This window comes from Erpetoichthys calabaricus, chromosome 14 (assembly GCF_900747795.2).
Source record: "Erpetoichthys calabaricus chromosome 14, fErpCal1.3, whole genome shotgun sequence".
NCBI classification, from domain to species: Eukaryota; Metazoa; Chordata; class Cladistia; order Polypteriformes; family Polypteridae; genus Erpetoichthys; species Erpetoichthys calabaricus.
This window is the reverse complement of record NC_041407.2, coordinates 26750778-26778135: the sequence shown is the minus strand read 5'-3', so window position 1 is coordinate 26778135 and position 27358 is coordinate 26750778. Positions and strand designations below refer to the sequence as shown.

The window sequence follows — 27358 nt, the reverse complement described above, 5'->3', positions numbered from 1 at the left end:
TATTGTTATTTTTGGATAGGATTCATTGCTAAAAAAACATTAATAAACAAGTCTGACAAACAAGTCTCTTTGATGAAGTTTAAAAAAAAAAAAAAATACTCAATACTAAGCCATGCATTCATTTTCTATTTTTCTAACTTGTTTAAATTTTATTTAAGTATATGCAAACATATATGCAGAAGAATAATTATAAACACTATACAATATCAAAAATGAATGATTATTATGAAATTAATTCTTATCACAGAAAAGATGTTGGCCATTGCTCTAAAAAAAATTAAGATATTCACATTGTTCAGTCATTGTGTATATCCATTTCTTGCACATTAAAATGTGCATTTATTTTTGATTATTTTATTGCCTGGAAGAATAACATTTTTTGATAACCTTTGTATTTTCCATTGCTGTTTTCTAAAATTTGAACTAATTATATTACCAGTGTCCCTTCAGAAATCAGAACTATCACCATTTCCCCCCCCCCCCCCCCACATTCTCTTTCCTCCATTTTTACTGCATTGTTTGTTATTAGTCTGACTTGCTCCTGCGCTATTAATTAGCAGGGATTTTAAAATTATCACTCCAGTTTACAACTACCTGTATGTCATAAGCATTCTATAAATGTATCTGTTCCTGTATATTCTATCATGATACCTGTGTTACAGTGGTACAACAGTTCAATATATAGAGATGATACATCTCCCATTATTTTTTATGCTAAAAATAAATTAGACTCATGATTAATTATCTGTAGACAAACTACAAGAAATGATTTTTCAGTCACATCTGGATGTCTGCTTTAATTCTCCTTCTGTGTTTATACCTTATAGACTAATAGAGTGAGAGAATGTTGTAGTATTTTTCTATGGCACTCTCTGTACTTGTTAAGAAAATCTAAAAACCACCAAATAATTCCAAGTTGGAGGAACTATCTGTTCCAGCACAGGGTGTGAGATGCCAGCACTCTCAGGACAGCTATTAAGAGTGTGCAGGATAAAATAATTGTCTGCAAAATAGCAGATACACACCAAAAGAGATTCCAAAAGTAGTGTCTAAAACTTCTAATGCATTACCATTTTAATTTTCCAGTGTGACAGCATCTTCATCTTAGATACCAGAGACTACAGTTTTGCTTTCAGTTTAGTTTCTATTTTGGCAGAGTGATGCACGAAAACTTTTCTCTTTTGCCCAAAGAAAAACTTTCTTTGGTCTGTATTTCACAATGCACATTTTTGTTACTGTATATATTTGTACAAGGCCAACTTAAGACCTTTTCTTTCCAAAAATCAATGTGTGTGTGCATGCGTGACTTGTAGATAAAGTTTGGATAGAGAGCACGGGGTTGGTTCCTATGCACTCCTCCCATTTCTGGTTATGTAGTAGGACATTTGTTTGCAGTGGTTGGCAGCACAAAAACAAACAGTGCTGGGCATATTTACAGAGAGAGAATGAGGAGTACAAATTCTTTAAGAAATAATTTCAATATTACTTAAAATTTCATTTTGTTATCTAAACATACCTCAAAAACACAGACGGCTTAGTTTCTCATATCGAAAGCAAATGTAAACACTATGGTAAACTAACTTCAGTGATTAACTGCAACAGGGAAGTTTATTTACACACTAAAAATATAAATTATAACATTTTTCATCAGTATTTTAACAGCCAAAATGTTTATTTTTTTAATTTTACTTTTCAGAATGGACTTCTTTCTCACCTGATCGTACCATATTGTAATGGAGATAACTTTAGTTTTGGAAATTTTGAATAAAATGAAAGCCCGGTAATAACATGTGATGATATTAAATATATTTTGCATAAATTTTATTTCTAAGAAGCATTTAGATTACTTTTTTTAAATTAGGTTTTAAACGCTAAAAATGCATCAAATAAAAAAACAGGAGCCTGCTCTTGACATTAACTGGCAAAATTATATATATTAATAATTTTAGTTTTAACTCAAAGATAGGCTTTGAAAATCTATTTCCCCTGCTTCTTTTCCTTAATGATACGCATTGAAAGGATGTCACTAAGAAATCTGGCCTGCTATTTTGCTTTATTAAATGAATCGATGCTGGTCTTTGACACCCAGCTTATTTATTTGTGTTGAGCTTGTCAGTAGTGTGGACACTTGATGTCTTTGTGATTTGTAGTCTATAATAAATCTCCATTATGACACTAAAATGTGTCCTATTTGAAATTAGACTTTGTAACACTGAAAATGCTACAGCTGATCACATGGCCACTGCCTATAACTTCTAATAACAACCAAGGGTACTTAATATGGTATTGACTGTGGCTCTAAAGTGAAGCTTTTCAGTCCTAAAATATTCTGAACAACACAACAAACCCAAACATTCTCTTTCACTACAAAATATTCTCTTATCAACCATAGATGCAGCTAACTTCCTCCCTATATTATGATGAGCTAAGTGCCTCCAGACCATCCATGCTAGCTTTCAGCTTTTTATGGGACCTTAAGTGAAAGGTGAAAGTGTAGGTGCTCTTTTGTAGTTAGTCTCATTTTTCATTCTTCCGTCATTTTAAAAAGCATTTATATAATATCTTGAAGAACTGATGTTATTTTTCCTTCTTGCTTTTCACAGTAGACATGGATAACCAAGGTGACTGCGATGTATACATCTGCCAGCTTACAAGTACAGAAAGTATACAAGCTGAGCTCCCATTTCCAAACGAATCTGGTCTCTTCTGCTCAGCTTCAAATGCGGCTACATTTTTTGCAGTATGGTGTTCAAAACTGCACATAGTTCCAGATGGGGCCTCACTAGTGCAGTACACTGTCTGAGCATAATATTCCTTGACATATTTTCAACAGTTAATACAATATAACCTTTTATTCACCTTTTTAATTGCCACCACACATGTGGAGAATGATGTATCAATATGCATCCCTAAATCCGTTTCACAGATTGCTTAATGTAAGACCGTGCCTCCCATCTTGCACTTATAACTGATGTAACTTTTTTTTTTTTGTTTTAAACTTTGCTTTTCAAATTCTTGTTCATATTTGAATACTGCCCAGATCTTTCTAAATTATATTTGTTACCTCCTTAGTAACTTCTATGCCACCTATTTTAGTATCATCTGCAAGTTCTGCAAGATTATTAACTATACCATGATAAATCTCTCTAATATAAATTAGAAAAATTAAGAATCTAAGGACAGGGCCTTGACAGATTAAAGCCCATGTTGATTTTTCTCCTCTTGTTTGTTACACTTTGGCCACATCCATAGTGCTTTTAAATGAAAACTATCACTGTCCATACTAGTGTTTTTCATCATTTGCAAAAGTATCTCAGCCAACACTAAAATGATCGACTACATTGGGCAAGTTCACACTGGCGGGAAAATCCTTGAATAATGCTGCCAGCCACGGAATTTATCACAAAACTCTGGCCTCAGGTAAATTCTTCGCCTTCTGTGCATATACACAACATTTAAACTGTACAATACGAAACTTGGAAGCATCTAGGTAAGCTACACAACAACACAACCAAAAGCAACTTATGTCCCCAATGTTCAAATATGGTTTTCTTCTGTGAAAGGTGACAAATCAGGGAATGAGATATTGTAATGACCAGGATCCAGTTAGGGTAGGAACAACAAAATGTACTGAAAGATGACTAAGAAATCAGCAGATGTCCTGTGAACAACCAGAATGGACAGTTTTTACATACTCAGAAATTAAGGGTGGTGGCTCAACCCAAAAGGCATAGAAAGAATAAGAAAATAATAAAGACTTATTTTATATAGATCATTTGGGTGTAAACCAACAAACCAACCAGAGCAAAATGTATGCACTGACTGACACTGTATGTAAATTCAATAGTTTATAAAATGAACCTCTACTCTTTGTTTCCCCGATCATGCCATAACAGACTGCTTTAAAGAAGGCTCCGTCAAATGCATTTTGTGGAGGAGCAATTAAAATATACCTTTCTCCTGCCGGATTACTGATTTATCCTGTTAGCGGATAACTTCCTTTCTTTAATTAAGATGATACAATTTCACCTATGCACACTGCAATGCCAAGCCAGCATTTTCAGAAATAAAACTCTGGAGAAAGTTTTCAAAGGTTTCTGGTTTTGGGGGTTAAAACTGATAGGGTAGTGTGGATAAAAGGTGAAAACAGAGGCTAATGTCTAAGCTTTTAAAATGAAAATGTAGTGTGGATGTAGCCTTTGTCTCCTGATAGATAACCAAATCCATTTTTTTCCCCCCCAAAAATCAATCTTTCCTGTAGGACTGTATTTTCAAAGGCTTTTGAAAGTCTAAAAAGATAAATGTCAAATGTTTTGCTTTTGTCAACTACTCCAATATCCTGCACAAAAAAAAAAAAAAAAAAAAGAAATAAGATTCGGTTGGCAGGATTTTCCTTACATATAGTTCTTTAGTATATGAATTTAATAAGATACTTTCCTAATGTATTTCCTGTTATAGTTTGTACAGTTCTGCATGGTACAGAAGGAAGACTTATTTTTTTCTTCTTTCTTATAGACTGAAGTCAAAGTTAAAACTTTCCAGTCATCAGGTTCTTATCCGATTGGAAACACTGTCAGAATATGCTTAGTAAGAGTTTATAAATAATACCTTTCATTGCTTTTAGGTCGTTTGTTTTTATTAATCTTCAATATACTGAGTGCCTGAAGGACATATTAGTAATTTATTTTAAAATTTCTAAACTCAGAGCTTGTTTTAACTTCTGCTTGAGGCATTACATTTGTTTCTTCTTTTATTAATACTTGGAGAAAATATTTGACAATTTGCTATTTCCTTCTCATTTTCAATATTTTTTTCATGAGTATCTCAAGTCTCTGAATTTCTCATAACTCTTTTTTAATTATTGAAGTAGTAGTTTGCGGGGTTTTTTTTGGCCTCAATAGTAACTTTTCTTTCAGTTTTTCTTTTGACATTTCAATTTTATTTTTTTTAACCCCTTGCTGTATTGTACCATATCCTCCAACTTGGAATTATTTGGCCGTTTTTAAATTTTCCTGTACATAGATGTTTTCTAGTCTTCAATTTTTAATTTAGCTTTGGACTCTGCTTATTTTGAAGCTGAACCAAATGGTCTCTGAAGTGACTAGTTTTTACTTTCTCTGTAAGAGTCACTTGTTAGTTATTTAAGTTATGTTAAAATCTTTGCCTTTATATTAATCCATAGTCTATTGGAGGTTATAATATATTCCCCAGAAGCTAAACTGAAATGAAATACTCTTTATAATTATTTCTTATCCTGCTGACTACAGATTAGTACCAGTTTCTGTAAGGTAAGTCATGGGGGTAGGGGCAACATAATTTTCAAACCATATCCAGTAACGTATCATATTGACCATATTAAACGTGCCATACATATGGAATGTACTGAAAGTAATAAGTAAAGCATATTTAGGTTTGCCATAGAGAAATAACACAATCTTTAAGTATAGAACCTAACTGAAGTTCAGCAAGAAAAAGCTGTTTGTAGAAGAAAAGTTCTATCTTTTTATGTCTTTTATCTTGTGTACACAAAAACTATTTTTTTGCAAACTGTTTTGCTTTGAATGTTCACTAAACTTTTTTAAAAAATGAACTTTATTGAACCAAGAAATTTCTTTTGTTATGCGTTTGACTCATGCTGATCTTTCCTTGCCAACTCAGCAGCAGCTTGATTTTGGAAAACTGAAAAAGACACCGCTACATCTCCTTGTGTGTTTTCTAGATTATTCCTCATCCTGATAAAGTCCACTTTCTGCAAATTATAAATCTTTGTTTTGGTGAACATTTATGTGCATTCAGCGATGACTGAAAATTTAACCATATTGTAATCATGTTGTTTATAGCACCAATAACTTCTGCTTGTATTATTCTGTCTGAAAATATAATATCTAAACAGTTGTTACTTCATGTTGGGCTTGAAACAAACCGGGGGAGAAAACACCTATTTGATGTTAGCACCATTTCAGTTTCCTCTTTTATATTACCAAGAGGAGAGTTTACTAATCATGAAACATCATCTTTACAACATAAAATATACGCACCAAATATTAAAAATATTAATATATAATAATAATAAAAATTACAATCTATGCTGTTTATTTACTCTCGTCAGACAATCCTTCAAACAGCAGCACTCCCCTGGCAGGTGTCCTGAGGGTTCTGACATTCACAAAATTTGAGGTCATGCAAAACAATGAACACCAGAGAAAAAATACCAATTGTAAAATGCAAGTTTTAAATTTCACAAGTAGTAAATGAACAGTACGTGAGTTGATACTGATAAATAGTAACTACAATCAGCCCTTGAAGTACTACAGAATCTGGTCTGTATGGATTTACAAATCAGAGAATATTTGTATCCCATTAAAAGTAAAAGCAATTTAGATGTGATAAATATAAAGGAAATCGGAAGAGAGTGCAACGGCTTCACTAACAGTACTATTCGATTTAAAGAAACTATTTGACTTCTAAACAACTGATAAAATATTCTCATGCATATATGTTGTGTGCTACAGGAGAACTCTGCTGACAAAGTCCAATTTTCACATTTACACCATATAATGGCAGATTTAGAACATTAAAAATTTCTCAGAATGAGACGAGACCATTCAGTTCATCAAGCTTGTTTAGCTAAAAGCTAAGCTGTTCCAACATTTCATCCAGATACTTCTTAAATGTTAAGTTTTCAGCTTTAACTTTGTCATGGTAGTTCGTTCCAGTTTTCACAGACCTCTTCGAATAAAGAAGTGCTTCCTGGCTTCAGTTCTAAATGCACTTCCCCTTAATTTCCACTGTTGTCCTCTAGGGCTGTCAAATTATACCAAAAGTAGCTGTGCTACCTGTCCAAGACGTAATCAGCCTAGATGTGAGTGTTAACCTTTGCAGTGCATCATCTATTGTAATGTATTTTGTAATTCATATATAATAAAATTAATTGCATTTTTCATTCCAACAGATGATGCATCATAAATACTTGAAGTACTAATAGGATTTTCGATGCATGGAAACTGACATGATCGAACAGAAAAGTGTAACTGGGGCACTTCACATGTCTGTAATGCATGTTTGAAACCCCTCCAAAAAAAAGTTCACAATTACTTAAATACGTTAAACACACGAGTTACCCAGAACCTTTTCTCTGGTGCAGAAGGTGTGAAGCCAGTGTCCATCTATATATATATATATATATATATATATATAGTGGCAGGCGGCTGGCATCCATGCCCAGCCGGGACGCCCCTGCACACTATATTCAGGGGGAGCAGCCCTGGAAAGTGCAATACCTCCCCCTGGACGCTAGATGGCTGCCCCCCTGGGCTGGAGTAGTGCCTGGGTTTCCCACAGGGCTCCCTGGGAATTGGAGTTGGGGGCAGCCCTGTTGGGTCCCGCAGGTACTACCAAGGGGTGCTGTGTTGGGGACTCCTGAGACCGTGTGGGCAACGGATTCATCACACCTGGAAGTGCCACCGGAACTCGGCGATCAAACACCTGGAGCACTTTCAGGTGACCTATAAAAGGAGCCAGGGTCGGGAGGAGGAGGACTACGCTTGCGGAGGAGTGGTGGTAAAAGAAAGGTTGTTGCTGTGTTGGACTTGTGCTTTGTGGGACTGTGTTGTGGCTGGAGGGATTACGGGGAAGACGTGCCCTTCAGCTGAAAAAAATAAAAGTCTTTGTTGGTTTCATACATGCATCTGTGTCCTTCTGTGTCGGGTCAGGCGCCTATATAGCGCCTTGTTACTATATATCTATCTAAGTCAAGGCTTCACAAGTCTATTTGTGTTTTACAAAAAGAGTTACTGAAAGCATTAAATGTTGCATTACAATGATCTTTAAGTATTCTGTACTCATTTTTTATTTGGCATATACTTTCAATAAGAGTAGCAGAATGTTTAAGATGCAAACAAAAAAACCCAAAAAAAAACACCAAACATTTTAAAACAAAATCACAATAAGTGTAAGTTGTAGTTAAAAAAATAAAGAAAAAAAACAGCTTGGGGAAGGTAGATCAAGCATGAGGAGCGCCCTGATTTGATACATTTGCAGAATGGGGCACCAGTAGTCAGAGAATAACAGACAGAATTAAACTAAACAGGATGTTTTTTTTTCCCACACTTTATAGATACAGCAAAAACATAACATATATAACCTTAACTTTCCATTTTGCCTGTTTTAGGAATTATGTTAAGCCAGAAGACCAAGAAACGATAAATGTTGCTTGAGGCTGCTATGTATGCTTTCCTGAAACTCAAAATATTATTTAAAATGGTGAATTTAAAGCCATTATACTAATAAAAGGATCATCAAAAAATAGGAACTTATTTCCAACTATGTTTAATGAGAGGGGAAACCATCTTTTCTTTGCTACAATGAATGCTTAAATGGTTTTACAACAGCAAATCAGGATTCAAGAGTAAAGTATAAAAGGACTAGGAGCAAAGCAGTAATTCTACAGTGCTGGAGGAGAATTTAGAATGTATTGTTAGTACATTCAACAGTACTAACAATTAAAAAATTGTAAAAATATGGACCACGGGGGTGATGTGCAAAACTTATACAATAGTATTGCAGCACAGTGTGTGTGGAGTAACCAAGCCAAAAATTATTGTAAGGTTAAAAAAAAAAAAAAAGGAAAAATAACTGCTCTTTTACAATCGAATGTCAGCTTTTGCCTTTGAATAAGAATTTTTTTTTTTTTATATAGATTCAAATTAAATTTGAATAGTGATGTTCACTCTGACAACCCCAGTGTCCTCGAGTATGTGATCCACCCTAAAGATGAAAGAATTCCACTGGATATATTATGTAAAAGCCTTTGAGGATTTTGAAGACTTGGATTAGGTCCCCATGTGGATTTCTCTGCTTGAGACTAAACAGGTTTACTGTGATTCTTTGAGTCTTTCACAATCCAACATGTCCTTAAGCCCTGGGATGAACCTCGCTGTTCTCCCGTGCACAATTTCAAGTACCGCTGTCTTTCTTGTAGCATGGTGCCCAGAAATGCACACAATATTCCAGCTGTGGCCCCACTAGCACATATAGTCTGAGCAGAACATCCCTCAATATATATTCAAAAGTATTTACGATATTATGCGACATTTTGTTTTCCTTTTTAATAGCGTGTGCATGCTGCAGGCATGATGAAAATAATGTGTCAACATAAATCCTTTTCAGAGGTTACTTGGTTTTCAAAATTATTACTTAAGCTTGGACATTTCTACATTCCTACAGCTGAACTGTTAAATACAGCACTATCACCACAACACTGTTTGGAATTTTCCATATTGTCAAACATAAAATGTTTTAATGAGGATGTTGCTACAAACAGGAAGATATGTTTCACTGTTAAATGAGAAGTACTGTAATATTAAATATGTATGTTTCCCAAGCTGTATAATTCCACAGATAAAGTTTTGGCATTCTTTCTATTCAACCTTCAAGACATTCAATAAGTCATGCGACACTATGATTCGCAACATACAATTGCAATGCCTCTCACTGGAAAACTGTTTTGCAATTTCTTTTTTGCAAACCTGAAAAGCATTAATTTAATTACTATTTACCCTCAAACATTGAATGATGGAAAAATTCTCCAATATACATACAGTGCATCCGGAAAGTATTCACAGCGCATCACTTTTTCCACATTTTGTTATGTTACAGCCTTATTCCAAAATGGATTAAATTCATTTTTTTCCTCAGAATTCTACACACAACACCCCATAATGACAACATGAAAAAAGTTTACTTGAGGTTTTTGGAAATTTATTAAAAATAAAAAAATTGAGAAAGCACATCTATATAAGTATTCACAGCCTTTGCCGTGAAGCTCAAAATTGAGCTCAGGTGCATCCCGTTTCCCCTGATCATCCTTGAGATGTTTCTGCAGCTTAACTGGAGTCCACCTGTGGTAAATTCAGTTGGTTGGACATGATTTGGAAAGGCACACACCTGTCTATATAAGGTCCTACAGTTGACAGTTCATGTCAGAGCACAAACCAAGCATGAAGTCAAAGGAATTGTCTGTAGACCTCCGAGACAGGATTGTCTCGAGGCACAAATCTGGGGAAGGTTACAGAAAATTTTCTGCTGCTTTGAAGGTCCCAGTGAGCACAGTGGCCTCCATCATCCGTAAGTGGAAGGAGTTCGAAACCACCAGGACTCTTCCTAGAGCTGGCCGGCCATCTAAACTGAGCGATAGGGGGAGAAGGGCCTTAGTCAGGGAGGTAACCAAGAACCCGATGGTCACTCTGTCAGAGCTCCAGAGGTCCTATGTGGAGAGAGGAGAACCTTCCAGAAGGACAACCATCTCTGCAGCAATCCACCAATCAGGCCTGTATGGTAGAGTGGCCAGACGGACGCCACTCCTTAATAAAATGCACATGGCAGCCCGCCTGGAGTTTGCCAAAAGGCACCTGAAGGACTCTCAGACCGTGAGAAAGAAAATTCTCTGGTCTGATGAGACAAAGATTGAACTCTTTGGTGCGAATGCCAGGCATCACATTTGGGGAAAACCTGGCACCATCCCTACAGTGAAGCATGGTGTTGGCAGCATCATGCCATGGGGATGTTTTTCAGCGGCAGGGACTGGGAGACTAGTCAGGATAAAGGGAAAGATGACTGCAGCAATGTACAGAGACATCCTGGATGAAAACCTGCTCCAGAGTGCTCTTGACCTCAGACTGGGGCGACGGTTCATCTTTCAGCAGGACAACAACCCTAAGCACACAGCCAAGATATCAAAGGAGTGGCTTCAGGACAACTCTGTGAATGTCCTTGAGTGGCCCAGCCAGAGCCCAGACTTGAATCCAATTGAACATCTCTGGAGAGATCTTAAAATGGCTGTGCACCAACGCTTCCCATCCAACTTGATGGAGCTTGAGAGGAGCTGCAAAGAGGAATGGGTGAAACTGGCTAAGGATAGGTGTGCCAAGCTTGTGGCATCATATTCAAAAAGACTTGAGGCTGTAATTGCTGCCAAAGGTGCATCAACAAAGTATTGAGCAAAGGCTGTGAATACTTATGTACATGGGATTTCTCAGTTTTTTTATTTTTAATAAATTTGCAAAAACCTCAAGTAAACTTTTTTCACATTGTCATTATGGGGTGTTGTGTGTAGAATTCTGAGGAAAAAAATGAATTTAATCCATTTTGGAATAAGGCTGTAACATAACAAAATGTGGAAAAAGTGATGTGCTGTGAATACTTTCCAGATGCACTGTATTCTTGGGTAATGTTGGAAACAAATCAAATTAATGCAGCAGGTGACACAGCAACAAGCTTGGCTCTTGGCATCTGACTCAATTTTGTTTGCCTCCCTTCAAGAGGTTTTACGATGTTTATGTGTTTACATTGATTTCCACTGTGGACTCCCACCTTTCTCAAACAGTCAAAATACAGGTGTCAGGTTAATTTATGACTTAACATAATCTCAGGGCAAGCATGATTATGTTAGGCACATATGGGAAATGAAATGGTATCCTATCCAGTGATGGATCATGCCGTATGCTCATCACTCCTGGATCAGGTTTCAATTGCATACAACACTAAAGTAGATAAACATCTAAGAAGTGATCAACACTAATTCCATAACTGAGTTACACTTTTACAGAAACACAGACAACAAACTTCTTTATGTTTGGAGGGAAACTGCACCTATACGTATATTACACTTTAACCTGACATTAGGGTTAAGTCGACTGAAAGGTATTGGGTTATCTTTCTTAAGTGACATTTCAAAACAGTTCTTATAGAGAGTAAATGAATTAGTGGTAGTTTGATACAATGATCAGACAAAATGGCCCTCATCTTGCAGAATTAAAGTCTCTCAGATATGCTTAATTGCCCTTGTAGTCTAAACAAGCTTGTACAACTGTAATTAGTTCTGACGACATGACAGGGGTATGACTTGCAGATGTGCGGCTGTTCAAGCCAAGGCATGTGCACTGACAATTGTCACGCTTTCAAACGATCTTTGAAGGAAAAGTGGAAAAAAAAAAAAAAAAAGGTCACCTCTGCATGACAAGTCACGGCAATGCAGCTTAATTTAAAACACACTCCCCGACCTGAATACAAATAAAAGGTTGGGGTGTTCGAATTTAATTCGGTGCTACAGTGCAGATATAAGATACTAATGTTCGTTAGGTTACTCGTATAGTCTGCCATGAGTGCGAGGTTTGGTTACACCACCGTGGGGAGGGATCATGCTCTTATTTTTATTTCTCGATATAAAACAAGGAGTGTCGAATCTCAATAAACTAAACGACGGTTGCAAGTTTTAAGAGCTTTTTTGTGGTGCTTATGTTATTGGAAGTGCTGTAAATGATCGAGATTAGCGTCAAGTCAGATATTACTTGCGACTAAACAAGTAACCAGCAAAGTTGTTAACATCAACACGCTAGATGCGAGCTAAGCGAAACTTACTCTTCACAATTTTACCCCGTTCAGAGCTGATATTGCAGTACCCATGACGAGGCTCGAGGCAGTATCAACACATCAGTGTTGCCTCAACACAAGCCCGCATCCCCCATCTCTTGGCCCACCCACTGCTGCAGGGGCCTGGGGCTGCTCCAGTTCTATCCCAGGCCAGAATCCCCTGCTTACAGACGGGTCCAGCTTCACACCAGGGCAGAATCTGCCACCAGCGTACGGGTTCGACTCTCTGTACAGAACAAGTGAATTGAGCAACAAGGCTTTACGAATCCCGCGTACTCACTCTGTAATCCTCTTCGCCAACTCTGTGCACGCCGCTGAGGAATTTGCCGAGAAGACCCGATACCCACTTTTGGCCACATTCATTTTCGAAAAACCATAACAGGCACCAGGAAGACGAGAATAAGAGAAACCCGACTTATATGGAACCAAGAGTCGCCGGGGCATGACTGTAGCACGAACAAAGCTGAACGTGCGCCACTGGCACGTCCCCGCCTACAGTACGCGTGCGCGGCCACTTCATTTTTGCCGGCGCCACAGTTGCAGACTGGAGTTTCTAACCGGCGGTGGTGTGAGGCACGTAAAACGAATCAATTGTATCCAGCTGTCGCGCGTCATAAAATGCCCAATTTCGTTAAAATATTCGTTTTTTTTTTGGTTATATAGAATAACGTGTAAGCATGTATACAAAATTGTGAAAGTACTATAACATGAAAATTTTGATTAAGAGTTAGGCTGATCCAATAGGCAGATGACATAGTTGGAAGAAAAATGACGTACTGTGAAGCATAACAAGGCGCACAAAACCGTCTTGTAACTTTTTTCGATATGAGTAATTACCCATGTACCACCCTGTAAGGTTTCATATACTGTTTAATGGGAACATGTTTGAAATCAAGCTGCTTATTCATTCGTTATGGCTCCTGAAGTGTGTGGAAGGCCAAAATTATTTAAAACAAGTTATTAAACGCTGGGCAGTCTTAACAGCACCATAGGCTTCCGGGCAAAATAGTGCGCTTGCCCCTGTTTTGATAAAAAAACAAATATATATATATAGGCTTCAGAAACATTGTGGGCCCGTGTACTCCAGGGGCCAGTGCCCATTGTTCCCATATCTTACTGACTTAAAGTCTCTTAATATATAGAGACAGGCTTGGGGGCCTGTACCTTCACCTTTGTGAAGACTGTGCAACTAATAACCAGGGGTGAATCTACTGTGGAACTGATGAAGCTTAAGCTTCAGGGTCCATAATCCCAGAGCTGACCCCCCCAGAAGTGACTACTCCACATTACTTAAAATATTTGAGGGTCTACTGTATGAGAAGGCTTTTTAAAAAATAATATATTGTAATTCAGTACAAAATAATAGTTAAATTAAAAATTAGGTTATTAAAGTATCACGTAGCCATAAATTAAAAAAATGACCAAATTAAGGAAGTTTCATTCTAAAGATATTTAATATAAAATCCATCCATCCATCCATCCTCTTCCGCTTATCCGAGATCGGGTCGCAGGGGCAGCAGCTTGAGCAGAGATGCCCAGACTTCCCTCTCCCCAGCCACTTCTTCTAGCTCTTCCGGGAGAATCCCAAGGCGTTCCCAGGCCAGCCGAGAGACATAGTCCCTCCAGCGTGTCCTGGGTCTTCCCCAGGGCCTCCTCCCGGTTAGATGTGCCCGGAACACCTCACCAGGGAGGCGTCCAGGAGGCATCCTGATCAGATGCCCGAGCCACCTCATCTGACTCCTCTCGATGTGGAGGAGCAGTGGCTCTACTCTGAGTCCCTCCCGGATGACTGAGCTTCTCACCCTATCTTTAAGGGAGAGCCCAGACACCCTGTGGAGGAAACTCATTTCAGCTGCTTGTATTCGCGATCTCGTTCTTTCAGTCACTACCCATAGCTCATGACCATAGGTGAGGGTAGGAACATAGATCAACCGGTAAATTGAGAGCTTTGCATTGCGGCTCAGCACCTTTTTCACCACGACAGACCGATGCAGAGCCCGCATCATTGCGGATGCCACACCGATCTGCCTGTCGATCTCACGCTCCATTCTTCCCTCACTCGTGAACAAGATCCCAAGATACTTGAACCCCTCCACTTGGGGCAGGATCTTGCTCCCAACCCTGAGAGGGCATTCCACCCTTTTTCGGCTGAGGACCATGGTCTCGGATTTGGAGGTGCTGATTCCCATCCCAGCCGCTTCACACTCAGCTGCGAACCGATCCAGAGAGAGCTGAAGATCATGGCCTGATGAAGCAAATAGGACAACATCATCTGCAAAAAGCAGTGACCCAATCCTGAATCCCCCAAACCGGACCCCCTCAACGCCCTGGCTGCGCCTGGAAATTCTGTCCATAAAAGTTATGAACAGAATCGGTGACAAAGAGCAGCCCTGGCGGAGTCCAACTCTCACTGGAAACGGGTTCGACTTACTGCCGGCAATGCGGACCAAGCTCTGGCACCGATCGTACAGAGACCGAACAGCCCTTATCAGGGGGTCCGGTACCCCATACTCTCGGAGTACCCCCCACAGGATTCCCCGAGGGACATGGTCAAACGCCTTTTCCAAGTCCACAAAACACATGTAGACTGGTTGGGCAAACTCCCATGCACCCTCCAGGACCCTGCTAAGGGTGTAGAGCTGGTCCACTGTTCCACGACCAGGACGAAAACCACACTGTTCCTCCTGAATCTGAGGTTCGGCTATCCGATGAACCCTCCTCTCCAGGACCCCTGAATAGACTCTTCCAGGGAGGCTGAGGAGTGTGATCCCTCTGTAGTTTGAACACACCCTCCCGTCCCCCTTCTTAAAGAGGGGGACCACCACCCCAGTCTGCCAATCCAGAGGCACTGTCCCTGATGTCTATGCAATGTTGCAGAGGCGTGTCAACCAAGACAGTCCTACAACATCCAGAGCCTTGTGGAACTCCGGGCGTATCTCATCCACCCCCGGGGCCCGACCACCAAGGAGTTTTTTGACCACCTCGGTAACCTCAGTCCCAGAGATGGGGGAGCCCATCTCCAAGTCCCCAGGCTCTGCTTCCTCATTGGAAGACATGTTAGTGGGATTGAGGAGGTCTTCGAAGTACTCCCCCCACCGACCCACAACGTCCTGAGTCGAGGTCAGCAGTGCACCATCCCCACCATATACAGTGTTGACACTGCACTGCTTCCCCCTCCTGAGACGCCGGATGGTGGACCAGAATCTCCTCAAAGCCGTCCGAAAGTCGTTCTCCATGGCCTCCCCAAACTCCTCCCACGCCCGAGTTTTTGCCTCAGCAACCACCAAAGCCACATTCCGCTTGGCCTGCCGGTACCTATCATCTGCCTCCAGAGTCCCACAGGACAAAAAGGTCCTGTAGGACTCCTTCTTCAGCTTGACGACATCCCTCACCGCCGGTGTCCACCAATGGGTTCGGGGATAGCCGCCACAACAGGCACCGACCACGTTACGACCACAGCTCCGGTCAGCCGCCTCAACAATAGAGGCACAGAACATGGCCCATTCGGACTCAATGTCTCCCACCTCCCTCTGCCGGAGGTGGGAGTTGAAGCTGCTTCTGACAGGGGACTCTGCCAGACGTTCCCAGCAGACCCTCGCAACACGTTTGGCCCTACCAGGCCTGACCGGCATCCTCCCCCACCATCGAAGCCTACTCACCACCAGGTGGTGATCAGTTGACAGCTCCGCCCCTCTCTTCACCCAAGTGTCCAAGATATGTGGCCGCAGGTCCAACGACACGACCACAAAGTCGATCATCGAACTGAGGCCTAGGGTGTCCTGGTGCCAAGTACACATATGAACACCCCTATGCTTGAACATGGTGTTCGTTATGGACAATCCGTGACGAGCACAGAAGTCCAATAACAAAACACCGCTCGGGTTCAGATCGGGGGGGCCATTCCTCTCAATCACGCCCTTCCAGGTCTCACTGTCATTGCCCACGTGAGCATTGAAGTCTCCCAGCAGAACGAGGGTGCCCCCAGAAGGTATGCCCTGTAGCACCCCCTCCAGGGACTCCAAAAAGGGTGGGTACTCCGAACTGCTGTTCGGTGCATACGCACAAACAACAGTTAGGACCCGTCCCCCCACCCGAAGGCGGAGGAAGGCTACCCTCTCATCCACCGGGGTAAACCCCAATGAACAGGCTCTAAGTCGGGGGGCAATAAGTATGCCCACACCCGCTCGGCGCCTCTTACCGGGGGCAACTCCAGAGTGGTAGAGAGTCCAGCCCCTCTCAAGGAGATTGGTTCCAGAGTCCAAGCTGTGCGTCAAGGTGAGTCAGACTATATCTAGCCGGAACCTCTCGACCCCACACACTAGCTCAGGCTCCTTCCCCTTCAGAGAGGTGACATTCCACATCCCAAGAGCCAGTTTCTGTGGCCGAGGATCAGATCGCCAAGGTCCCCGCCTTCGGCCACCACCCAACTCACACTGCACCCGACCTCCTTGGCCCCTCCCATAGGTGGTGAGCCCATGGGAAGGGGGACCCATGTTACTTCTTCGGGCTGTGCCCGGCTGAGCCCCATGGGTGCAGGCCTGGCCACCAGGCGCTCGCCATCGGCCCCGGTGACCCATGTCCGGGCAAGGGAAAACGTCGTCCAAAGTTTTGATTCACCATTGGAGGTTTGTTGAACCGCTCTTTGTCTCATCCCTCACCTAGGACCAGTTTAATATAAAATGATTATGCAATTTAAAACATTAACATTTATGACATAAATGAACATTTTTAGGGCGGCATGGTGGCGCAGTGGGTGGCGCTGCTGCCTCGCAGTTGGGAGACCTGGGGACCTGGGTTCGCTTCCCGGGTCCACCCTGCGTGGAGTTTGCATGTTCTCCCCGTGTCTGCGTGGATTTCCTCCGGGCGCTCCGGTTTCCTCCCACAGTCCAAAGACATGCAGGTTAGGTAGATTGGCGATTCTAAATTGGTCTTAGTGTGTGCTTGGTGTGTGGGTGTGTTTGTGTGTGTGTCTTGCGGTGGGTTGGCACCCTGCCCAGGATTGGTTCCTGCCTTGTGCCCTGTGTTGGCTGGGATTGGCTCCGGCGGACCCCCGTGACCCTGTGTTTGGATTCAGCGGGTTGGAAAATGGATGGATGGATGGATGAACATTTTTATTAAAGTTATTTATCTTGGGTAAGCCATAATCGAAAAAAAATTAAAGCATATTTCCTTGCTTACAGTCATTGTAACGGACATTTCAGTATCATTTTATTTAAATTAATAATTTGTAATATACTATTACAAAAATAACAATTCTACCTATGTACAATTAAAATACAGCAAAAATTAAAAAGTAATAAAAACATCTTCTTTGGTAGATACACCAATAGATGACTTATAACAAAAATGGGGAGCTATTAAAAAGGCAATCTCAATGCTAATTTGAATCAAGTTAGCATTGTGATTGTCTTTTCAATGTGATAGCAATCATGATAACAATCTAGACAGGAATGTTTTTCAATAAAGGGTTCTTAAGGATACAACATTTTAATTGGCGCTGCTCAAAAATAAAGGTTACATTTAGAAAGGTAAGGCGAGTATTAAAGGTGAAAAAGTGTAAAATTAGCCTAAGCCCATTGTTTTATGAGCAGTTGTTGCCCAGACCTTGTTGCTGGTTGCAAAGGGGCCCCCAAACAGTTCAAGCTTTAGGGTCCCAAAAATGTAGGTCCACCACTAGTAACAACACTTCAATTAAATGTCTAAAAGACCTTTATTTTAGTCATAGAATAGTTTTGTATTCCATAATTTAAGAACATACCTATTGCTTGCTTCATTTGTAATGCATGATAGGAATAGCCAGCCATTCATTCATTTTCTTAACCCACTTATCCAGGGTCAGGGGCAGTTGGAGTCTATCTATCCCAGCAGGCATAGGGTTCAAGGTAGGAGCAACATCAGGACAGGGTGCCAGTCTATCACAAGGCAAACACAAACAGGCCAGTTTAGCAATGACAATTCACCTAACCCGCATGTCTTTGGACTGTGGGAGAAAACTGGAAGAATCCCATGCACACACAGGCAGAACATTCAAACTCTGCACAGGGGATACCACTGCTCACATATCACTGTGTTTTTAGATAGATAGATAGATAGATAGATAGATAGATAGATAGATAGATAGATAGATAGATAGATAGATAGATAGATAGATAGACAGCAGCAGCATACTGATAAAGAAAATATTAAATTAAAGAGTGATAACAATGCAGGTATACAGACAGACAATAACTTTGAATAATGTTAACGTTTACCCCCCTCCCCCAGGTGGAATTGAAGAGTCACATAGTGTGGGGGAGGAACGATCTCCTCAGTCTGTCAGTGGAGCAGGAAAGTGACAGCAGTCTGTCGCTGAAGCTGCTCCTCTGTGTGGAGATGATACTGTTTAGTGGATGCAGTGGATTCTCCATTATTGACAGGAGCCTGCTCAGTGCCCGTCGCTCTGCCATTTATTTATTGTAACATTTCATAATGCATATATTTGTGAATTTATTGATTTATTTTATTTTGTTCAAAATGTTGTTTTCCTCCATACTTGGTAGCACTCATAGACAGCAGAGTGATGTAAAAATGACACCAGGACAGGCTCCTGAAGCCCTGTCCTGGATCTGTGGGTTAGGAAGATGAATGGACGATATGTGAAAAAAAGTAATTAATTTTGTCATGAATTGCTTTTATAGATTACTTTTTATATATTGATTTAATTATTTCTACATTTATTTATGTCTGTAACATTGAACACAATATGAAAAATGCAAAAGTAGGATAATAAGCAAAATACAGCTTAGCAATGGTGGGTGGGGTTTTTAATAACTTCATCCATGATGCCTGCTGGGGAAAACGAGTAAAAACATATCCTTACCTCAAAAAAATAGTATCAAGAATCTGTTAAAATTGATTTTTCTAGTTTATGTTTGTTGCCAAAAGTATGCCTCATTAATGTCTAACACATTCTCCTTAAATTAAAACCTTTGCTACTTCAAAGTGGATGTATTTGATTAGTTTTAAGGCATTTTTCCCCAATGGGACCCCAGTACCCAGAAGCTCCATTATAAAATGCAAGAGTGGGATAGTTATTTTTGTTTTTTGATTTATAAAATATACTTCACTTTAGAAGGTAATTTAATGTGACAAATTAACATCTTTAATGATTGTGAAAAAAAAATATTTTGATTTGAGAAATACCAAACGTCCTTTAGATAGACTGCAAGGGTCAGGAGGTCTGCTGATTATGGTGGCAGAAGGTGAAAGTGAGAAGCAACCTCTGTGTGGATTATGGGAGCTGGATGGAGTAGCTAAGGAACTGCGGACAAGGAGGCAAAAGTTGGGAGCCCTGAAATGTGGGGGAAAAAAATAGTGAAGAGCTGGGCACAAGTTGGCTGGTGCAGGGGGGACAATGCAAACTGAAACACAACCTGCCCTGGTGTTTAGCAACATATTTCTTTGTGTCGGGTGGCATTCTCCATGCCACCTAACAGCTTTTGTATAGGTACACTATGGTTTTGCAATCATCTTTTTCTATGTTCTGATGTTAAACAATAAATACACCCTGCTGTCTGAGGGCTCAAACCTGCACATCGTTTGTGGTCTCTTTGTTTTTCCATGTGTACCTGTCTCTCGGCCACGCTTCTTACAGTACTGCTAAAAAAACGTGTTTTAGATAGATAGATAGATAGATAGATACTTTATTAATCCCAATGGGAAATTCACATTCTTCAGCAGCAGCATACTGATACAATAAATAATATTAAATTAAAGAATGATAATAATACAGGTGAAAAAAACAGACAATAACTATGTATAATGTTAAATATTAACGTTTACCCCCCCTGGTGGAATTAAAGAGTCGCATAGTTTGGGGGAGGAACGATCTCCTCAATCTGTCTGTGGAGCAGGACAGTGACAGCAGTCTGTCGCTGAAGCTGCTCTTCTGTCTGGAGATGACATTATTTAATGGATGCAGTGGATTCTCCATAATTGATAGGAGCCTGCTGAGCGCCCTTCGCTCTGCCACAGATGTTAAACTGTCCAGCTCCATGCCAACAATAGAGCCTGCCTTCCTCACCAGTTTGTCCAGGCGTGAGGCGTCTTTCCTCTTAATGCTGCCTCCCCAGCACACCACTGCGTAGAAGAGGGCGCTCGCCACAACTGTTTGATAGAACATCTGCAGCATCTTATTGCAGATGTTGAAGGAAGCCAGCCTTCTAAGGAAGTATAACCGGCTTTGTCCTTTCTTGCACAGCGCATCAGTATTGGCAGTCCAGTCTAATTTATCATCCAGCTGCACTCCCAGATATTTATAGGTCTGCACCATCTGCACACAGTCACCTTTGATGATCACTGGGTCTATGAGGGGTCTGGGCCTCCTAAAATCCACCACCAGCTCCTTGGTTTTGCTGGTGTTCAGGTGTAGGTGGTTTGAGTCGGACCATTTAACAAAGTCATTGATTAGGTCCCTATACTCCTCCTCCAGCCCATTCCTGATACAGCCCACGATAGCAGTGTCATCAGCGAACTTTTGCACATGGCAGGACTCCGAGTTGTATTGGAAGTCCGATGTATATAGGCTGAACAGGACCGGAGAAAGTACAGTCCCTTGTGGCGCTCCTGTGTTGCTGACCACAATGTCAGACGTGCAGTTCCCAAGATGCACATACTGAGGTCTGTCTTTAAGATAGTCCACGATCCATGCCACTAGGTATGAATCTAATCCCATCTCTGTCAGCTTGTCCCTAAGGAGCAGAGGTTGGATTGTGTTGAAGGCGCTAGAGAAGTCTAGAAACATAATTCTTACAGCACCACTGCCTCTGTCCAAGTGAGAGAGGGATCGGTGTAGCATATAGATGATGGCATCTTCCGCTCCCACCTTCTCCTGATATGCAAACTGCAGAGGGTCAAGGGCGTGTTGAACCTGTGGCCTAAGGTGGTGAAGCAGCAGCCTCTCCATGGTCTTCATCACATGTGATGTCAGAGCAACAGGCCGAAAGTCATTCAGCTCACTAGGACGTGATACCTTTGGGACTGGGGTGATACAAGATGTTTTCCAAAGCCTCGGGACTCTCCCCTGTTCCAGGCTCAGGTTGAAGATGCGCTGTAGAGGACCCCCCAGCTCCGATGCACAGACCTTCAGCAGTCGTGGCGATACTCCATCTGGACCCGCTGCTTTGCTGGCACGAAGTCTCCTCAGCTCTCTGCTCACTTGCGCTGTTGTAATTATGGGTGGGGATGTCTTTCCTATGCTGGTATCAGCAGAAGGATGGGTGGAGGGTGCAGTACTCCGAGGTGAGAGTGAGAGTGGGTTAGGGTGGTCAAACCTGTTAAAAAAGTTGTTAATTTGGTTTGCTCTCTTCACGTCTCTCTCAATGGTGGTACCCCGCTTCGAGCTGCAGCCAGTGATGATCTTCATCCCATCCCACACTTCCTTCATGCTGTTATTCTGCAACTTCTGCTCCAGCTTTCTCCTGTACTGCTCCTTCGCCGCCCTGAGTTGGACTCGGAGTTCCTTCTGCACGCGCTTGAGCTCATGCTGATCACCGTCTTTAAAAGCCCTTTTCTTCTGATTCAAAAGGCCCTTGATGTCACTTGTAATCCATGGCTTGTTGTCAGCATAGCAGCATACTGTTCTTACTGGAACTACAATGTCCATACAGAAGTTGATGTAGTCAGTAGTGCAGTCAACAACTTCCTCAATGTTCTCATTATGAGATCCCTGCAGGATATCCCAGTCTGTAGTTCCAAAAAGTTCTCTCAGAGTATTCTCAGCCTCCAGGGTCCACTTCCTGAATGATCGTGTGGTTACAGGTAGGACTCTCACTTTTGGTTTGTAGTGAGGCTGAAGCAGAACCAGGTTATGATCTCCTTTCCCAAGCGCAGGCAGCGGGGTGGCGCTGTATGCGTCTTTAACGTTTGCATACAGTAAATCAATAGTCTTATTTCCCCGGGTGTTACAGTCCACATACTGGGAGAATGCAGGCAATGTTTTGTCCAGCGTCACATGGTTAAAGTCTCCAGCGATTAGCACAAGCGCCTCAGGGTGCTGCGTTTGTAACTTAGCAACAGCGGAATGGATGATGTCACTCGCTGATTCCTCGTCCGCCCGAGGAGGTATGTACACGACGACAACAATGACGTGTCCAAACTCTCTGGGCAAGTAGTAGGGACGTAAACTTACGGCCAACAGTTCGATATCCCTGCAGCAAGTGGAGATTTTGACGTTAACATGTCCAGAGTGACACCACCGTGTATTAACATAGAGAGCGAGTCCTCCTCCTTTGTGCTTACCACAGGTACTTGCATCTCTGTCCGCTCTAACTGTGCTAAACCCGGGTAGCTCCACGTTGGCATCTGGGATGGTGTTATTTAGCCACGTTTCGCAGAAACACAACAAACTGCATTCTCTGTAGGTCCTTACATTTTTCACCAGCGCAGCCAGTTCGTCGATCTTATTTGAGATTGAGTTTACATTCCCCAGAATCACAGAAGGCACCGAAGGCTTGAAACGCCACTTTCTCGCAAGCCGCTTCTTTTTTAGCTTAGTGCCGGCTCTGCTGCCACGATACCGCCTTCTTACCTCGTCGGGTAAATATGGAACCACACCGGCACTGACATTTGTTCTCAGCGCCCGAAGTTGAGTACTTGAATAGGTGAGTCTCGGCGTGTTAAAATCCATGCCCACGTTGTAAAAGTAAGTGTGTCCAGGGAAGGAATCCACATAAAATAAAGTGGTAGGAGTGATCAATAAATAAAAATAGAAAAATAAAAGTAGAAAAGTACACATACATATACAGTCATACACGGAGCTGCTGAAAAGGCTGCCACTCACGGCGGCGCCGGATGCATAATATTAATTAATATTAATATTGTCTACTAACACAGGTAACTGCATTCTATTATTTCATATTTTTAAATATCACTCACTGTTAACAAAATTATTTATTAAATAAAACATCTGTATTTAATGGTTCATACAGTACTTCCATGTAAATTTCACTTTAGTGGCACTGCAGGAAATAACTCAATGGACTATTTTACAATACAATAGAGTGTACTGTACAATAATATGAAATCAATTATATTAATTTATATTTGTTATTACACAAATAAACGTGGAATAAAATGAACAGGAAATTGAATGAGCTGAACACTTAAATAAATATTTCACTTGAAACAAAACACATTTGTTCAAATGATATAAACAAGCTGCACAAATAGACAGATTGATACAGTGGGGTGGCGTAGTTCCACTGTGCACGTTAATGTTTACAGATTTAGGCATATGTGTGTGTGTGTTTGTGTGAGTTCATTTCTTTCTCTTCATTGTCCAGGAGACAGTTGGCAAAAAGCTGTTAACTACCTTTACTTATGGATTTCTTTCAGTGCGTGAGTGCATGTGCATACATGTACCTTTAAATATGTACCTAAAAAGCTACTTGTGTAACAGTTTTGTAAATCAACAGCCCTGGTCCTATGACTAAACTAAGCAGACTACAAAAATCCTGGTTAAAGTAAACAATTTCTATGGCAGTTATTGTTGGACATAGGTCACACTGTTTTTGAATATTATGGAAAAAAGTACTGGACCAAAAACAATAGACCTGGAGACTGTAACAAAGCAAACAGGATACAACTTGAAAATGTTTGAGAAAGATAGGTAAGTTTCTCGGAAGTTATAATTATCCACGTTTCTACATACACACATACAGACACCATGTTAAAATCAACTATTCCCAACATTTTGAACATTAAATAATCAGAATCTGTGCTTAAATCGATAATGACGTTGTGACCCAATCACCAGTGTTACAAAAAGGTGAAAATGTAATGAGCAATATCTGAATTGGTGGGTGGATGGAAAAGAACAGTTCATCCAAATTTTATGAGTGCTTCATGTGTTTAAAAGAATAGTATGGTTTGATATATTCCATCTTAGTTACACAAATAAACACATGAAATACATCCACAGTTTATCAGTAAGGCTTTCACCTATCTAGCCACAAGTTACTTACAGAGTTGTTGCATAATGATGAACAATCTTATTGTAGCTTAGTCCTTGTTTGCCATTCCTAATTTCCAGGGTTAGGATCCTCATATTGTAACCTCCTCCCTTCCCATTCTTAAGACAGAAATGAACTGACTGAAATCTGTCCCTACCCTTCCTTTTTATTCCTCTCCAGGGTCACCTGACCAAAAGTTTAATTGGCCATTAGGGGGACCTTACTGAGAAGGACTTTTTGGAGTTCATTTCTGTTGACCTTCATGGGTGGGACATCTTTCTTTGAACTCTGGATCCTTTCTTGTAATAAAGCAAAGTAAGCTTTGCGACATCTGGATTTCCTCCCTAGACCACCCCCACCCCCCAACCAGGTTCTACCTGTGTACTTGTATCATGTGCAATAAACAAACAGAGCAAATGTATTCATAATCGCACTTGATTCAATTCAGAGTCACAGGGGGCTTATATGGGTAGCATTGGTCGTAAGCCAGGATCCAGCACTAGTCAGGGTGACAGTCAATTGAATAACTCGATTTATGTGCAGTCCCACACTCATAGAGGACCAGTTTAGAACTGTCTAACATGCACATTCTTTGGGACACAGGGAAAAATGTGCAAGCTCCAAAGAGGAAGCGAGCCACCAGGATTTAAACCCAAGCAGCAGCATTAATTTATCTGTTACCTGATCCTGCATTGTTCATTTTATGATGCTACTAGTACAAATGTTATTTAAAGCTAGTTGTTTCACACTTACAAATAAATGATCTTTTATAATTCAATGGGTTTTCTTTTTGTTTTTTTCGTTTTTTTACAAAGGCTCCTGTTACATGTGTGGTATACAAATACATGCAAACATAGCTGTTTCTGTTTTTGATAGCTGGCAGTATTTAATATGCAAGTTCTATAAAATATCACAAATGCATAATAGACACTAAATGTATGAGCACAAATCACAGATTTCTAAGTTCCTTATAAAATTCAGTCCTTCACTGCCTCATCAATTCTATCTTCATATAGAGAATCTGGGAAAGTAAAGTTATCAGGTTATAAGATTATGGTTGGCTAAAGACAGACAAAGATTTGGGATGTCTAAATATTCTCTCACATACACATACATCATAGCCTCACCCACTGAAACAAAGTCATGCTTCTTCTAGTAAAGCAATAGCACAGTTGTCAACTCACACTCACCCAGGGCCAGTTTAAATGATTTCCAAAAATCAGGATACATTCTGTGCATTGCAGGGCACGGTATGTGTAAATTTAAAAGCAATTAAGTACTATGGTTATCAACTGAAATACAGCACATTGCAGAGATGCAGCCTGCAAGCAATGACAGTAAGCTTGGACACCTTCCAATAAATCCATTGCAGTGTACTACTTTGAACATGCTAATTACAAATCTGCCAGCACACATGCTTGTTTGGACTGTGTGAAATTGAAATTAGCAAAGGCTATTTGGGTGCCATACATCAAACACCATCATACACCAATAATGAGGAACAAACAGCTCAGCAGCAGAGGGCTGTTGGTATGTTTTGGCATAGGAGACTTGAACCTTTAACTTCTGCAAATAGCACTTTTAGTGATGTCTTATGTCTGCCTTGTTTTAATATTTTAGCTGTGTAATCGTTGGCCTTGTGTGTGACTGCATTCACCAATGTGAGTCTACTGTCGTCATTTTTCTTTGTTGTTCCTGGCTGTACCCAAATACCCACTTTTCAGGTTACAGTGTAATTCTTGTCCACACTTATGTGGTGATGGTTAGTAGATAGATAGATAGATAGATAGATAGATAGATAGATAGATAGATAGATAGATAGATAGATAGATAGATAGATAGATAGATAGATAGATAGATACTTTATTAATCCATCCATCCATCCATCCATTTTCCAACCCGTTGAATCCAAACACAGGGTCACGGGGGTCTGCTGGAGCCAATCCCAGCCAACACAGGGCACAAGGCAGGGAACCAATCCTGGGCAGTGTGCCAACCTGCCGCAGTACTTTATTAATCCCAATGGGAAATTCACATTCTCCAGCAGCAGCATACTGATACAATAAACAATACTAAGTTAAAGATTGATAATAATGCAGGTAAAAAACAGACAATAACTTTGTATAATGTTAAATGTTAACGTTTACCCCCCACGGGTAAAGTACATCCTATTAGAGACTTTAAAAGCCTATAGAATTATAATATTCTGTTTGCAGACTTGGAAATAACAGGCTTCTGTTTAGTTTAGATGCAAAGTTTCTTTTATCAAAAAAGGCAGGAAGAGCAACGTTCTAAATCTATGTACACATGAATACACACACATGGTTCTTATAATTATTTTTAAGAAAAAGGCTTTGCATTCTCTTGAAAAAACTAAAAGTGCAACTCATTTTTTCCATAGTTTGGTATCGAAAGTGGAGGGAGATACCACAATCATGAGGCAGGCAACGCCCTAAACGGCAATAAAAAACCTGAGAAGGCATCCAGCCAACATATGTAAAAAGTATGGGCCACTTTTTTTAATTTGTGCCATCACTGTTGCTACCTACTGGTAATAGGCAACTCCCTAGGAGTTATCCTCCCCTCGCGACCAAACGTGACATGGGCGTTGGGCAGATGAGCAAGGGCAAGAGTGTCTGAATGCCACCAGACTTGGGATGGTCCCCAGGCAAAAGTAAAAAGACCAGACTACACCCAGCACTAAGGGGTTTGCTGTCCAATGGAGATTGGCAGGCCCATCATGGAAAAAGTTGGCACAACCCCTCCAGGATAACCAGGCTAGCACGACCCAGCCAACAATAGCACCTAGTTATTGAAATACTTGGAGTACTAGGACTTGGTTACTTTTAGCAGATTTATTCATTTTATTTTTCTTAATATACCACACTTTTTGTCTTAGGTTCCATAAAATGAAACAATGGATTTTCAAGCAGACACAA

At 40.8% G+C, this 27358-nt stretch overlaps 1 protein-coding gene and 1 long non-coding RNA gene across 3 annotated transcripts in view; one reads left to right on the top strand and one right to left on the bottom strand.

Moving 5' to 3' along the window:
- LOC114664776 (phosphoribosyl pyrophosphate synthase-associated protein 1) overlaps window positions 1-12926 on the bottom strand; it is a 63471-nt gene extending 50545 nt beyond the window's left edge. Inside the window, exon 1 of one of the 2 annotated variants that reach the window (XM_028819036.2) lies at window positions 12710-12926. In XM_028819036.2, coding sequence (XP_028674869.1) covers window positions 12710-12873 — 164 coding nt within the window. In that variant the 5' untranslated portion in view covers window positions 12874-12926. Of the gene's footprint in view, window positions 1-12417; window positions 12437-12709 lie in introns of those variants that run through there. The other variant, XM_051936246.1, reaches the window with a different exon arrangement.
- A 185-nt stretch (window positions 12927-13111) lies between these two features.
- On the top strand, window positions 13112-27358 carry LOC127530148 (uncharacterized). The gene is made up of 3 exons (XR_007936656.1): window positions 13112-13258; window positions 26821-26922; window positions 27319-27358. It is a non-coding gene; the product is annotated as an uncharacterized LOC127530148 (long non-coding RNA).